This window comes from Cebidichthys violaceus, unplaced genomic scaffold (assembly GCF_023349555.1).
Source record: "Cebidichthys violaceus isolate CVI_PGR_0920_01 unplaced genomic scaffold, fCebVio1.0.p SCAF_100, whole genome shotgun sequence".
Taxonomy (NCBI): Eukaryota; Metazoa; Chordata; class Actinopteri; order Perciformes; family Stichaeidae; genus Cebidichthys; species Cebidichthys violaceus.
The window spans coordinates 113,683-124,966 of record NW_027176264.1 but is presented as its reverse complement, the minus strand read 5'-3'; the positions used below and the strand labels follow the sequence as shown (position 1 = coordinate 124,966).

The 11,284-nt window shown below is 44.9% G+C and overlaps 1 protein-coding gene across 1 annotated transcript; it reads left to right on the top strand.

The window, feature by feature from the left end:
* The first annotated feature begins 901 nt into the window (after window positions 1-901).
* LOC137886334 (ornithine decarboxylase antizyme 2-like) lies at window positions 902-10,967 on the top strand. Its single transcript, XM_068728761.1, is given in 6 exon segments — window positions 902-1,112; window positions 6,538-6,604; window positions 6,606-6,686; window positions 7,706-7,878; window positions 8,429-8,514; window positions 8,899-10,967. Coding segments are annotated over 6 exon segments (651 nt in total). The 5' UTR covers window positions 902-1,002; the 3' UTR covers window positions 9,033-10,967.
* The last annotated feature ends 317 nt before the right edge of the window (window positions 10,968-11,284 follow it).

Genomic DNA, 11,284 nt, shown 5'->3' with positions numbered 1-11,284 from the left:
CGTGTCCCCCTGCTTACCCGGGCAAGACGGGGCCGCCAACACGAACGCTGCGATGTGCCAGGATCGAGTAGCTGGGCTGCTATCTTGTTACTAATCTGCTAATCTGTTTGGCACAGGGGCTCCTTTCCGTTCCTCCTTACATAACTGGGTCTATGTTCAGAGACGATAACCACCGCGAAGGGACAGACGGACAGTGTTAGAGGAAGAAAAGGACGCTGCGGTCACTTCAAGGTAGCGACTTGAGCTTGTTTTATCTCTCTCTTTAGTTCACGTTGTTCCCTACACAGGCTTTTCTTCAGAGGGGTCAGAGGTCAAACAACAACCCCCAAATCTGCTGAGACTGGGATTATACATCGCCCCCCCCCCACAGGAAATAAGGGACAATCTGTTGCCGTTAGAAAACAATTAACATTTTAAGACATTATATCCAATAAGGCATTCGTTTAATTCTGAGCAGTAATGAATTTGATGAGAGGGTGAAATATGTCATTTTAGAGCCATTGGAGGATTGAAATAGAGGAGAAAGAGAGATTTGCTTTAAGTATCTTAAACTTAATTTAAATAGGCCACAGTAGCCTACTTGAGTAAATGTACTTTAGTTACTTCACATCACGTAAGTAACGCTAATTTAGAATACTACGATAATGCAATTAAAACTAACATTATGCGTGATAAAGTTACAGTACATTTAATAATAATAATAAAAATAATCATCATCTATGTGACTATTGTTTTTTTTACGTGTTCTAAACTGTGTATGAGAAGGTTTTAACCGTTGGACGTCAGTTTGTTTACCTTCTCGCGAAGGCTTGTAAAACCAGTCCGGATTACCCATGATGCCTCGCTGCGACTATAAAAGCTCTCTTCCTGCTGCTGCGGTCCGCAGACTCGCTGCTGCTGCTGCTGCTCGGCGGAGGTGTTGACGGCTCGCTCTCCTCCTCGCCGCACTAAAAACGCACCAGATACTTTTAAACGCAACAAGGTTTTAGTCTTAATTTACGGATGGTGAACTTGTCCGTCGAGTTTTTATCGAATAGTAATTGTTTCAGTTGTCAAAAAGGAGCTAAAGACCCGTGTTTCCTCGAAGCTATCATGCTGAACACAGAGGAAAGGTAGGAGAATGCTAAAATGTTCTTCTAGAAACATGACGAGAAACGGTGTGACTGGTGTGGCCCGGTAGTTTTGTTTCCACCGGGATGAGGTTGTTGAACTGTTATGGAGTTGAACTTCGTTAAAATAGTTCCGCTTTACTTTTAGCTAACTGGCAAAATAGCAGGAAAGCACTGACAGATACGCAGCGGTGGAGGAAGTATTCAGGTCCGTCACGTTACTTTACTACAGTCTTAAGAATGCTCTTTACAGTACGAGTCCTCCTGAACTAACTAAACATCTCACCTAGTCTAAGTAAACGTAAAAAGAAGTATGAGCACGAGTATCTACTTAAAGTTAAAGTAAAAGTACTCATGCATTTCTGAATCATGATATTATTGCATGTATTCGTGTTGTAGGTGGTAAATATGAGGCTTATTTTAATTACTCTATAATTACTACTATAATAACATACTATAACCTATTAGTTTACCTATTATTTGTATGAATATTAAAACATTTTGGAAATTAACTAAAACTAGTAAATGTATCTGAGATGTACTAAGTAGCATAACATGTAAATAGTCAATTAAAGTACCTTGAGTTTGTATTTAAGTACACTGTACTTGGTTGTATTCTATCACTGCAGAGAGTAAACAAACACAAACACATGTTTTATGTTTGCAGACTGACGTCTAGATGGAGATGATTTAAGGTTTGATATCTAGAGAGACGCAGTTTGATATTGTTCTCGTCCGAGTGAACAAGAAACAGAAAGGACCCTTGAATGTATAATAGAGGTTAATGCAAAGTTGAGTTTAAATATATTATTACTAATTTTAGTGGTGGATGTGGGATGTTCTCCAAAACACCAGCCTCTATTATGTTTGTTTTTTTTAAATTTTAAATCTCTGTTCAAACGCATTTTTGGAGTTTAAATCCCAAATATGAAACTTTTTGTTTTCATGATGATTGTTTCTCGTTCGTACAAATACATTAAAGACGTAGGGTTGCAACTAATCCTCATTTTCACTATTTATTAATCCGTTGATTGCAGTAATCGAAAAGGTGATTAACGGTTTTAACTGTAAAATGTCCCAAAATATTAATTTACAAAGATTAAAAAAAGAACAGAAGGAAAAAAAACTTATGTTGATCAACGTATCGATAAATCAACTACTTGTTTCAACGATAAGGCGCTCGATTCGAGGCCTGCTGGAGAAAACCTACACTCCTGACAAGTGGTGCTGAAATGACGCTGGACCTTCTCGACGCGGCGCATGTGTGTGCGGTCACACGGCTGCAGCACGGTGACCCGACGCTTGTTGTGCACTGGATGTTCCTGCTGTTGCGTCGCTGTGACGGTCCTACGGGGACTCGTTGTGTTTGTCCTCTGTGGGGGTTTTCCGTCGTCTGACGCTCAGAGCGGGAGACGTCCACTGATGCTGCGAGAGCCGACTCTATCGGCACTCAGGCTGTTAGGGCCGTGTCAGCTGAAGGCATCAACTGGCCTACATCCAGCCTGGTTGCATAACCCCCCCCCCCTACTGATTCACTTATCAAGCATCAATGGAATCTGTGTGTGTGTGTGTGGGGGGGGGGGTATTCAGTGAGAAACAGCTGGATTATCTAACCTGACCTACCTGAGTGGAGCTCAGGGCTCCTCTGCTTGACTGGCACACTTGTGTGGTTTTTTTTTCCAGCGGTTGCTGGAAGGTTCTGTTGAATTTTCCATAAACGAAACCAAAACATTAACCGTGCCAACCGGGTGTCAGCTGACGTCTGGAGACGTCGACCTGCGCTATGTTATTGTTGAAGTCAGGCGAGGCTGTGATGCAGACCTGAGGCCTGCAGCTACGCTTAATGAGTAATGAGACGCAGACGGGTTTGAAATGAACATATTGCCCTGGAGAAAAAAATAATGTCCACACCCTGGCAAACTTGAATCCACGTTTTAATTTACTCCACACAGTTTAGTCATCTGTTTGGTACATCAAATGTCAGATAGTAGAAAGTGCACAGTTTCCCAAAGCCCAAGTTAACATTAAGATGTTTTATTTTGTCCGTCCCAACGATCAAAAAACAAACAAGTAAAGCTAAAACGATGAATCGATCGGAAAATTAACTTTAGAAATGAGAAGATTTCCTTCTTCTCTCTCCTTTTCATATTTGTATATATCATCGTAACTTCATATTTTGGGGTTTTGTTGGTGAGACAAAACAAGACATTTGAAGACGGCGCCTTGGACTCATTTTTTCACTATTTCCTGACATTTTATTGAGCCAAATAATGAAAAAACAAATAATCTATCAATCAAGAAAATACCAGAGATATCCGGTAATGACGAGACGAAACCAGTTAGACCAAAACCATAATTTGATAACTAAAATACGGATAGAGGAGGGCTGATTCATTTCCTGCCGATCATCTAATTGATTGATTGACTGTTTCAGCTCTAATCAGTTTATTATATATGACAGCAGTGACATCCTCATCTTTACCCTTTTTTTAGAATGTGAAATAAAGTATTTGTTTCTTATTGAACAATGAACTCAGACAATGAAAACAGGGTTCTGTGTTTCTCTCCAGGTGTTTCTGTTTAAGCAGGCTTTGTTTGGTATGCCCCCCCCCCCCCCCCCCCGCCACCACAGATACGCCCTCTTTGCAAGCTGGCTGAACAGGTCGATGACCTTGTTTTCTCATGCAGGCTCAAATGCTGCGTTTCATAACACGGTGAACTATGGCGTTGTTGTTGTGTAGGTGTTGGAATTCACGAACGCATTCAGGCTGTGTCTCCGCTGTGGATGGGGAGGATTTTAAACATCACCATGTGCACCATGGTAGCGCTTCCTGTTGTTGCTTTTGTAATTGTTGTGACTTCTGTTTTTACAACACTCGGCTGATTGGAGTGCTCTGTACTGGTCGGGTTATTCAGAGCAGGTTGGTTGTGTTGTGTGTGTGTGTGTGTGTGTGTGTGTGTGTGTGTGTGTGTGTGTGAGCGGCCGTGCTCGGCCACAGTTTGGGGTCAGTGCCAGCGATACATCCGTCATTACTCGAGGCATGAGCGCCTTTTCCTGTCTCCGTCTCGACATCTTTAAAGACAAACGAGGAGGACGAGGACGAGGACTCTCCTGTTTACTTTCCTGCACACAACAACGTGTTGTTTGTGTCTCGAACCTAACACCCCCCCCCCCCCCTTCTTTTTTGGGGGGGCTAACAAGCTTGTTTATGTTGACAATGTTGGTTTTAAGTCGAGTCTTTTTCCACTACTAAGCTGGTATTTACAGCGTCAGAAGTCGGGTTGCTGCGCTTCAGTCTTCTCGGAGAACCTGCCGCAGCGCTTCCTGTTTTGATTGAGTTGTGTGTTTCTTGGCTTTCGGGCTAAACTCTTGCGTCAGGGGACCCCCTGGCACACCTCTGGCACACCTCTGGCCGTTTCACCTGACTCTCTGTTCTCAAAAAAAACAAAAAAACAACACCGCGCAGGAAGAGCAAGCCGGCAGTGGAAGCGCTCGCCCTCCAAACAGCGTGGAAACAGGTTCCTCCTGCAGAAACACGCGTGACCTCGCCCCTGCTGGCGGGATCGGACGATGACGCACACTTTTGCATCATCGAGTCTCACTGTGATTAAACCCTCGCGAGCACATTAATGCAGTCCAGGCTCGTGAGTGTGATCGGCCTACACAGAGTCTGTTTCAAGTCAACCCCCGACCTTCTTGAAAGACGTAACCTAAATTCTGTCGGGGCGGGGGGGCTGAGTGTGGGGCCCGAAATGTCAGAAGACGAAAGTGTTGCCTTTCAAAACAAGCTGGCGTTCCCATCAAGGACGGGCTCTACTGTCTGATTCTGGAAGGGGAGGTGGAAACAGAGACGCAGGTCTTGGCAGGCGAGCTAATCTCTTCCTCCGTCTGCGTCCGTCCTACCTGTTGCCTTAGATACGGTCTTCATCACTTCTGTGTTTGGAGAGAAACCCTTGGCCGTCTATTCTGCGTTCAGCAGAGAGTTTGAGCGTCTCTTTTGTTGTTTTTTGCGAGGCAGGAGAGCTATTTTTCTACGCTTCATATGCTGTTATCTATCATAGATAAGAAGCGAGAGGTGATGGGACAGGGGGAAATGGTGCGCTGGCCGGGCGCAAGAGAGCTTTGTTTACCGTTCTCTCGCTCTCTTGGCTTTCACAGATCAGGTTGTTCGGGTCGCCCGTCTGGTCTGCTGCACGGCTCCTCCCTTTTCACAGGAAACACAGAGGCACGCATCTGCTGTTCTGACTCGGGTCATATCCACGTTCGCTCGCACGCACAGATCGCTCTGCTCTGCCGCAGCTTGAGATGGAAGATTGTGTGTCGTGCGACGAATCTTGAGGCAGACCGGGGGGGAAAAGGCTTTTTGCTCGTCTAAAGAGTCCCCGGCCTCTCGTGTCCATCGCCCGTCTGGCAGCGTCGGCCGGCTGCCATCGTGTCTGGTTTGAGATGCGCGACTGTAACTCAAAACGCCAGAGATGTGTGTGTGTGTGTGTGTGTGTGTGTGTGTGTGTGTGTGTGTGTGTGTGTGTTCCCGAAAAGCCTCTCATGCTATTTGCAGAGGCGTTTACAGGTCAGGTGCTTGTTTACAATGCATGCCTTCCACTCCATGCACAACCCCGTCAGCAGCTCTTTGAGCGCTCTGCTCTAAATCATTAGGCTTTCATTCGGCCTGTCGTAGGCTCCTCTGAAACAATCAGCCGGGAGCGAAAAGCCTCATCACGTGTCGGCTTTGTCCTTTATTCATGTATTGTTTTGAAGAAATATTCCAAAATATATATATATATAAATAAATATAACCAGTCCTGACTGACATGACCACTGAGTCTCATGTTTAAGGACACTTAGGTTCCAGAAGAAGTCTAGAATGCTTCCTTGTTAGGAGGAATCCTACCGAGGCGAGGCAAGACTTGGACATGCTTTTTTTTTTTTTTTTTTTAAACTTTATTTAGATTAGTTCAGTACATTACAATTTCTTGTGGGAATATTCATTTTGCATTCCTCAAAACAATAAACACAGACTCAGACATGTAGGTCTCTCAAAAAAAAATAATAATTGTGATTCTCCCAATTATTCTAATTTGTACACATATTCATATTCTCTCCTCGAAACCACCAGACTGTGTTCGCTGCACGACGAGAGTCCACCTGACCTTTAGGTCGGGCCTCGTAGATCTAACCCTAAACCGGTCATTTATCGCCTAAAAGGAGTTCAGAAATCGGGGGGACAGATTCCGAGAATCCCTCCTGACTGCAGAGGAGGGGCGTGTCGCCACACAGCTGCTTTGTATTCGCTCATAACAGGGACGTGACTTAATGAAGTTAAAGTGGGCGGTGAGCTTCACGCTGGCATCGGAGCGAGTCGGTTTCATGGAAATCTAACCGACGGATCTTTGTCCCTTTTTTTTTTTTTTTTTTTTTTTTTTGCAGTTCCTGGTTGTCGGGACCCCGGTTGCCGAGCTCCATCCCTCAGTCTCCGGGGCCTCTGTGGTGTTCCTGATGCCCCTCACCCACAGCTGAAGATCCCGAGTGGGCGAGGGACGGTCAGGGATCACTCTCTGGGAGTGCTACTACACAAGGTGACCGTCCTCCTCGTCTCACACACACACACACACACACACACAACTACACAGAGTGACGCTGTGAAGGGACATCTGCATATTGGACCAGACCTTAAAAACCCTTTTATTCATCTGTTATGGAGAAATGAGCATCCATGAAGGCAGAACAGAAAGTAAAACAATACAGACATTTAACAGAGTAAACATCTACACACAAACTGCTTCGTCCTCTCTAGTGTGTGTGTGTGTGTGTGTGTGTGTGTGTGTGTGTGTGTGTGTGTGTGTGTGTGTGTGTGTGTGTGTGTGTGTGTGTGTCAAATCGTACCCCAGTCATGTGACCGACTGTCCCCGGGGATTAGAGATTTTAGGATCAGACGGATCAGTCACGACCGTCATATCGACATCCTCCTCTGTCCTCGGCGAGCAAAAAGTTCTAACGTTACCAGCTTTGGTCACAGACTCTTGTATACATTCACTTTGTGTACTCTGGTGTACTCTTGTGTACTCTTGAGTACTCGTACGTGGAGGTTATGTAACACAGGATGAGTTCGTTGACGCGTCTCTGTCAGTATTTACAGACATTCACACGACGACATCAGATCCAGATGTTTCTCGATATGTATATTAGCAAACGTTTTTGCAGCGATCTAGTCAATCAAACAACTAACTAACTATTACGGAGTCGGCTGTTTCAAGTGTGATGAAACAGCCGAGTGAGTTGGCAAAGACAGAAGTGGTTTGAGCTCAGCGCTGTCTTCTCACGCACTCCTGACTGCATTTAGAAAGGTCAAAGGGTCCAGCGGTGCAGCGGGTAACAAGGTACCATCCTGCCACCGACGCACTAGGTTGACAACAGTCGGGATATTAATATGTCTTCTGATGGTGTAGAAGAGTAAAACATGCTTGTATTTTAATGGTAGATTTGGTCTTTTTCAATGGTAGCCGGCCACTTAAAGCTCTCTCCGGTCTTTGCATTCATGAAGACAGATTAGCATCGATGACCCGAACGTTTTCTCGTCCTCCCCGTATCGATGCAGGACGAGAGGTTGACGGTGACGCAGGCCGCTCCGGCGAGTGGGAACCCCTCGTTTCTTCGCTTCCACTACCAGCTGAACGAGCGCCGCTCGGCCTCCTGGGACACGGCTCTGTCGGGAGACGGCTTCTTCCTGGAGATCCCTGCCGGGCCGCTGGTGGAGGGGAGCAAAGAAGGGTAGGAACGTGTTAAAAAACCTCTCATTTAGAACTCACCAAAGGACCCTGAAGAAACCTAAAGGACTGCATTTATTGTCAAAGACAAAAAAAAATTATTTATTTACAATAAAGGCTCGACATGGTACCGTTTTTTAAATCATGTCTTAATGTTCTGTTTTTTCTAAATGATCTCATTGAGTGCAAGACATTAGAAGAGAGCCGTGTTTGAATAGAAATAACCCTTTTAATTATAATGACCGCAATCTGGAGGAAGTCTGCTCACCACATGGGTCTAAATTATATACACCAGAGGCTGTTATAATTCAATTTTTTTTGTGAGCGTCTCAAATAAAAAAAAAATGGATGTGATTAAGTCTCTGTTTTAATTGGCTGGCTTTGTGTTCGCTGTAATCGATGCCAGAACAGAGCAACAGAACTGGTCGGCTCAGCAGCTGCTACTGCATTATTATGTAAAGAAAACACTTCGCGTCATCGCCTCAACTGACTCTCTGTCTCTCTGTCTCTGTGTGTGTGTGTGTGTGTGTGTGTGTGTGTGCGTCCGTCCTCAGGCTAACTGCTCTGCTGGAGTTTGCGGAAGAGAAGATCAAAGTTAACTACGTGTTCCTGTGGTTCCATAAAAACAGAGAGGATCGATGTAAGAGCTCCTCTTATTCTCGTGTGTTTTTTTTTTTTTTTTATTTCTAGCTTCTTTTATAATGCTTTAGAAAATAGGAATTCCTTAAACTGGGTTATGCAGTCATTAATAAGGACATGACTGGATGAACCAGTTATGGAGCGCTGTTAAGCCTCCGCAGGTTGGCACAGGTTTTGGCACCTTGACGTTCGTCAAAGAAATAGTTCCATCAAGTTAGGCTAGCTGCTTCCATCTGCTTCCAGTCTTTATGCTAAGCTAGGCTAACGAGAGGACTACTGTACTAAAGCAGGACACGTGTCAGTCGATGATGTACTTTTGAGCAAATTCCCTTAAAAACATAATTTCCTCACACTTTTTATTTGGTCCCCCCCCCCCCCCCTCCAGTGTCCATCATCAAGACGTTCCACTACATGGGCTTTGAGATGGTGAAGCCGGGACACCCCATGGTACCGGCCCGGCCCGATCTGGCCTTCATGGTTTACTCTGTGGACAGCAGCAGCAGCTCGGATGAGGAGTGACTTCCTCACCTCCCCCTCCCTCCCTTAGGAGCAGAGCCCCCCCCTCCTCCCCAGAGAGGATATCTGCAGATGGGAGAAACAGGGAGAGGCGTAGCTTGAACTAAGCCATCATCACGTGGCATCTTGGGATTTGGGCTTTTCTCCCCCCCCCCCCCCCCTCTCTTAGCGGTTCCTCTCTCGGCCACATTATTTGTTCGTGCTGCCATCAACCAGACAAACGACTGTTTTGACATTCAGGAGCCGGCGGCGTTTTCAAATTCAGCATATCTCTCCTGACGGCTTCAACCTTTTGATAAGACGAGAGACTTTTGGTTGGTCCTTGTGTGCGAGCTGTGTGTGGTTGGGGGTTAGTATGGGAGTTATGGGTCAATAATGGGTTGTTTTTTTTCCTCATAATATAGATTGGTGCACGCCTGATCCGTCACATTTAACATTAAATCAACATGTCAGCATTTCTTGTCACTTCTTCCCGAGGCATCATTCCAGCACACGTCAGTCACTCTCCTTCATTCTGTCATGTTTAGCTCTCGTCTGTCCAGACGTGTCAAAGCAAAAACACAGCCTGAATGTTGAGCTGTCGGCTCTCAGAGGTAAACACCTCCTCCTCCTCCTCCTCCTCCTCCTCCTCCTCCTCCTCCAATAATCACCCTGTCAAGCTGACGGTGTGAGTCATTGACTCGCACTGTTTCACTTGACACGTCACACCCAGAAACAAACGCTTAGTTCCTTTTCTATTTCTTTTTTTTCTTCTTTTTTTTTGGTTATTTCAAAAATGATAAGCTGAATAATTGCTGGTGTAAGATTGTCATGTTTATAATTACATTGCATTAAAATGTACATAGAGTGTTTGAATCTAGTGAAGTGTGTGTGTGTGTGTGTGTGTGTGTGTGTGTGTGTGTGTGTGTGTGTGTGTGTGTGTGTGTGTGTGTGTGTGTGTGTGTGTGTGTGTGTGTGTGTGTGCTCAGCATCTGTTGTTGAACAACTTTTTTTTGTTGTTGTGAAAGTTTTTCTTCTGACAATCTGGATGAGAAGTTGTTACCCTGGTAGTGAAAGTGGGGAAATGACAGAAGTCGAGACGTCGTTCTGTATGAAAATATAAAGCGATGGGATTAAAGATGGACGTCTGCACAAGCGGAGGCCGGCGGCGCTCCGGTCAGCCCTGAGATTGATCCACATTCACCAGCTGAAAGCTCGGTTTGTAACGAGGCTTCTTCTTTCTTTCCTTCTTTTTTTTTTTTGTGCCTAAAGAGGAGAGTGCAATGTCAATATTTTTTTACTCTTGAGTCTTATTGAGTGTGTACATTATTACACCCATATGTTTAATCACATGCAGAGTCAGACCCATGCTGTGTGTGTGTGTGTGTGTGTGTGTGTGTGTGTGTGTGTGTGTGTGTGTGTGTGTGTGTGTGTGTGTGTGTGTGTGTGTGAGGGGGTGGGGCTTATAGAGGTACAACGGGAGCGCTTCAGGTCATTTACATATATGCAATTAAAAGGAATCCTGTGCAGGGTTAGTTAAAACGCCAAAGAGTCCGTTCCTGTCTGTAACGAGCTGTCGGTTTGAAACCCCCCCCCCCCCCCCCCCCCCACACACACACACATGGTGGTGTAAAGCAATATTATAAGCATACATTCCCCACGCCGGCCCACACTCGAGAGGAACACGATGGCGCTCTTCAGGTCACACCGGTCTTCATTGCTACTGATTGAGCCTCCTGACTATTATGAGCTGTTAGGAAATGTCAATATAGGATTATTATTTTTTTTTTTTTCCTCAGAGGTATATTTTTATGTATCAAATGTTTACTGTGATAGTTTAGGGATTTATTTTTGTGTTGTTGTGGGTGTAATAGTTAGCAACCATTCAATGGCAATCCACACTTGTATACTTTCTCTTTTGTCTTTTGGGGGGGGGGACAATAAAACTTGTTATCTTAATTGGTGGTGTCTGTCTGTTTTTGTCAGATCAGGGTTGAGGCAGGACTTCGTTCAACTCGTTTTTCAAGACTTTATTTATTTTATTCTTTACACTTTATTACTGTATTCTGCACACATGACGTCTGTTGCACTTTATGTCCATCCTAGAGAGAGATCCCTCCTCCTTTGCTCTCCCTGAGGTTTCTTAAACTGTAGGTCTGCTTCTGAATTAATAAGTGCTGTGCTTCAGTAAACACCATGGCAGACAAATCAGAAAAGGGTGAAGTAGAGCAGCGACGACGAGGCCTATTTGAGGTCCTGAAAGTGTTTGTATTTTG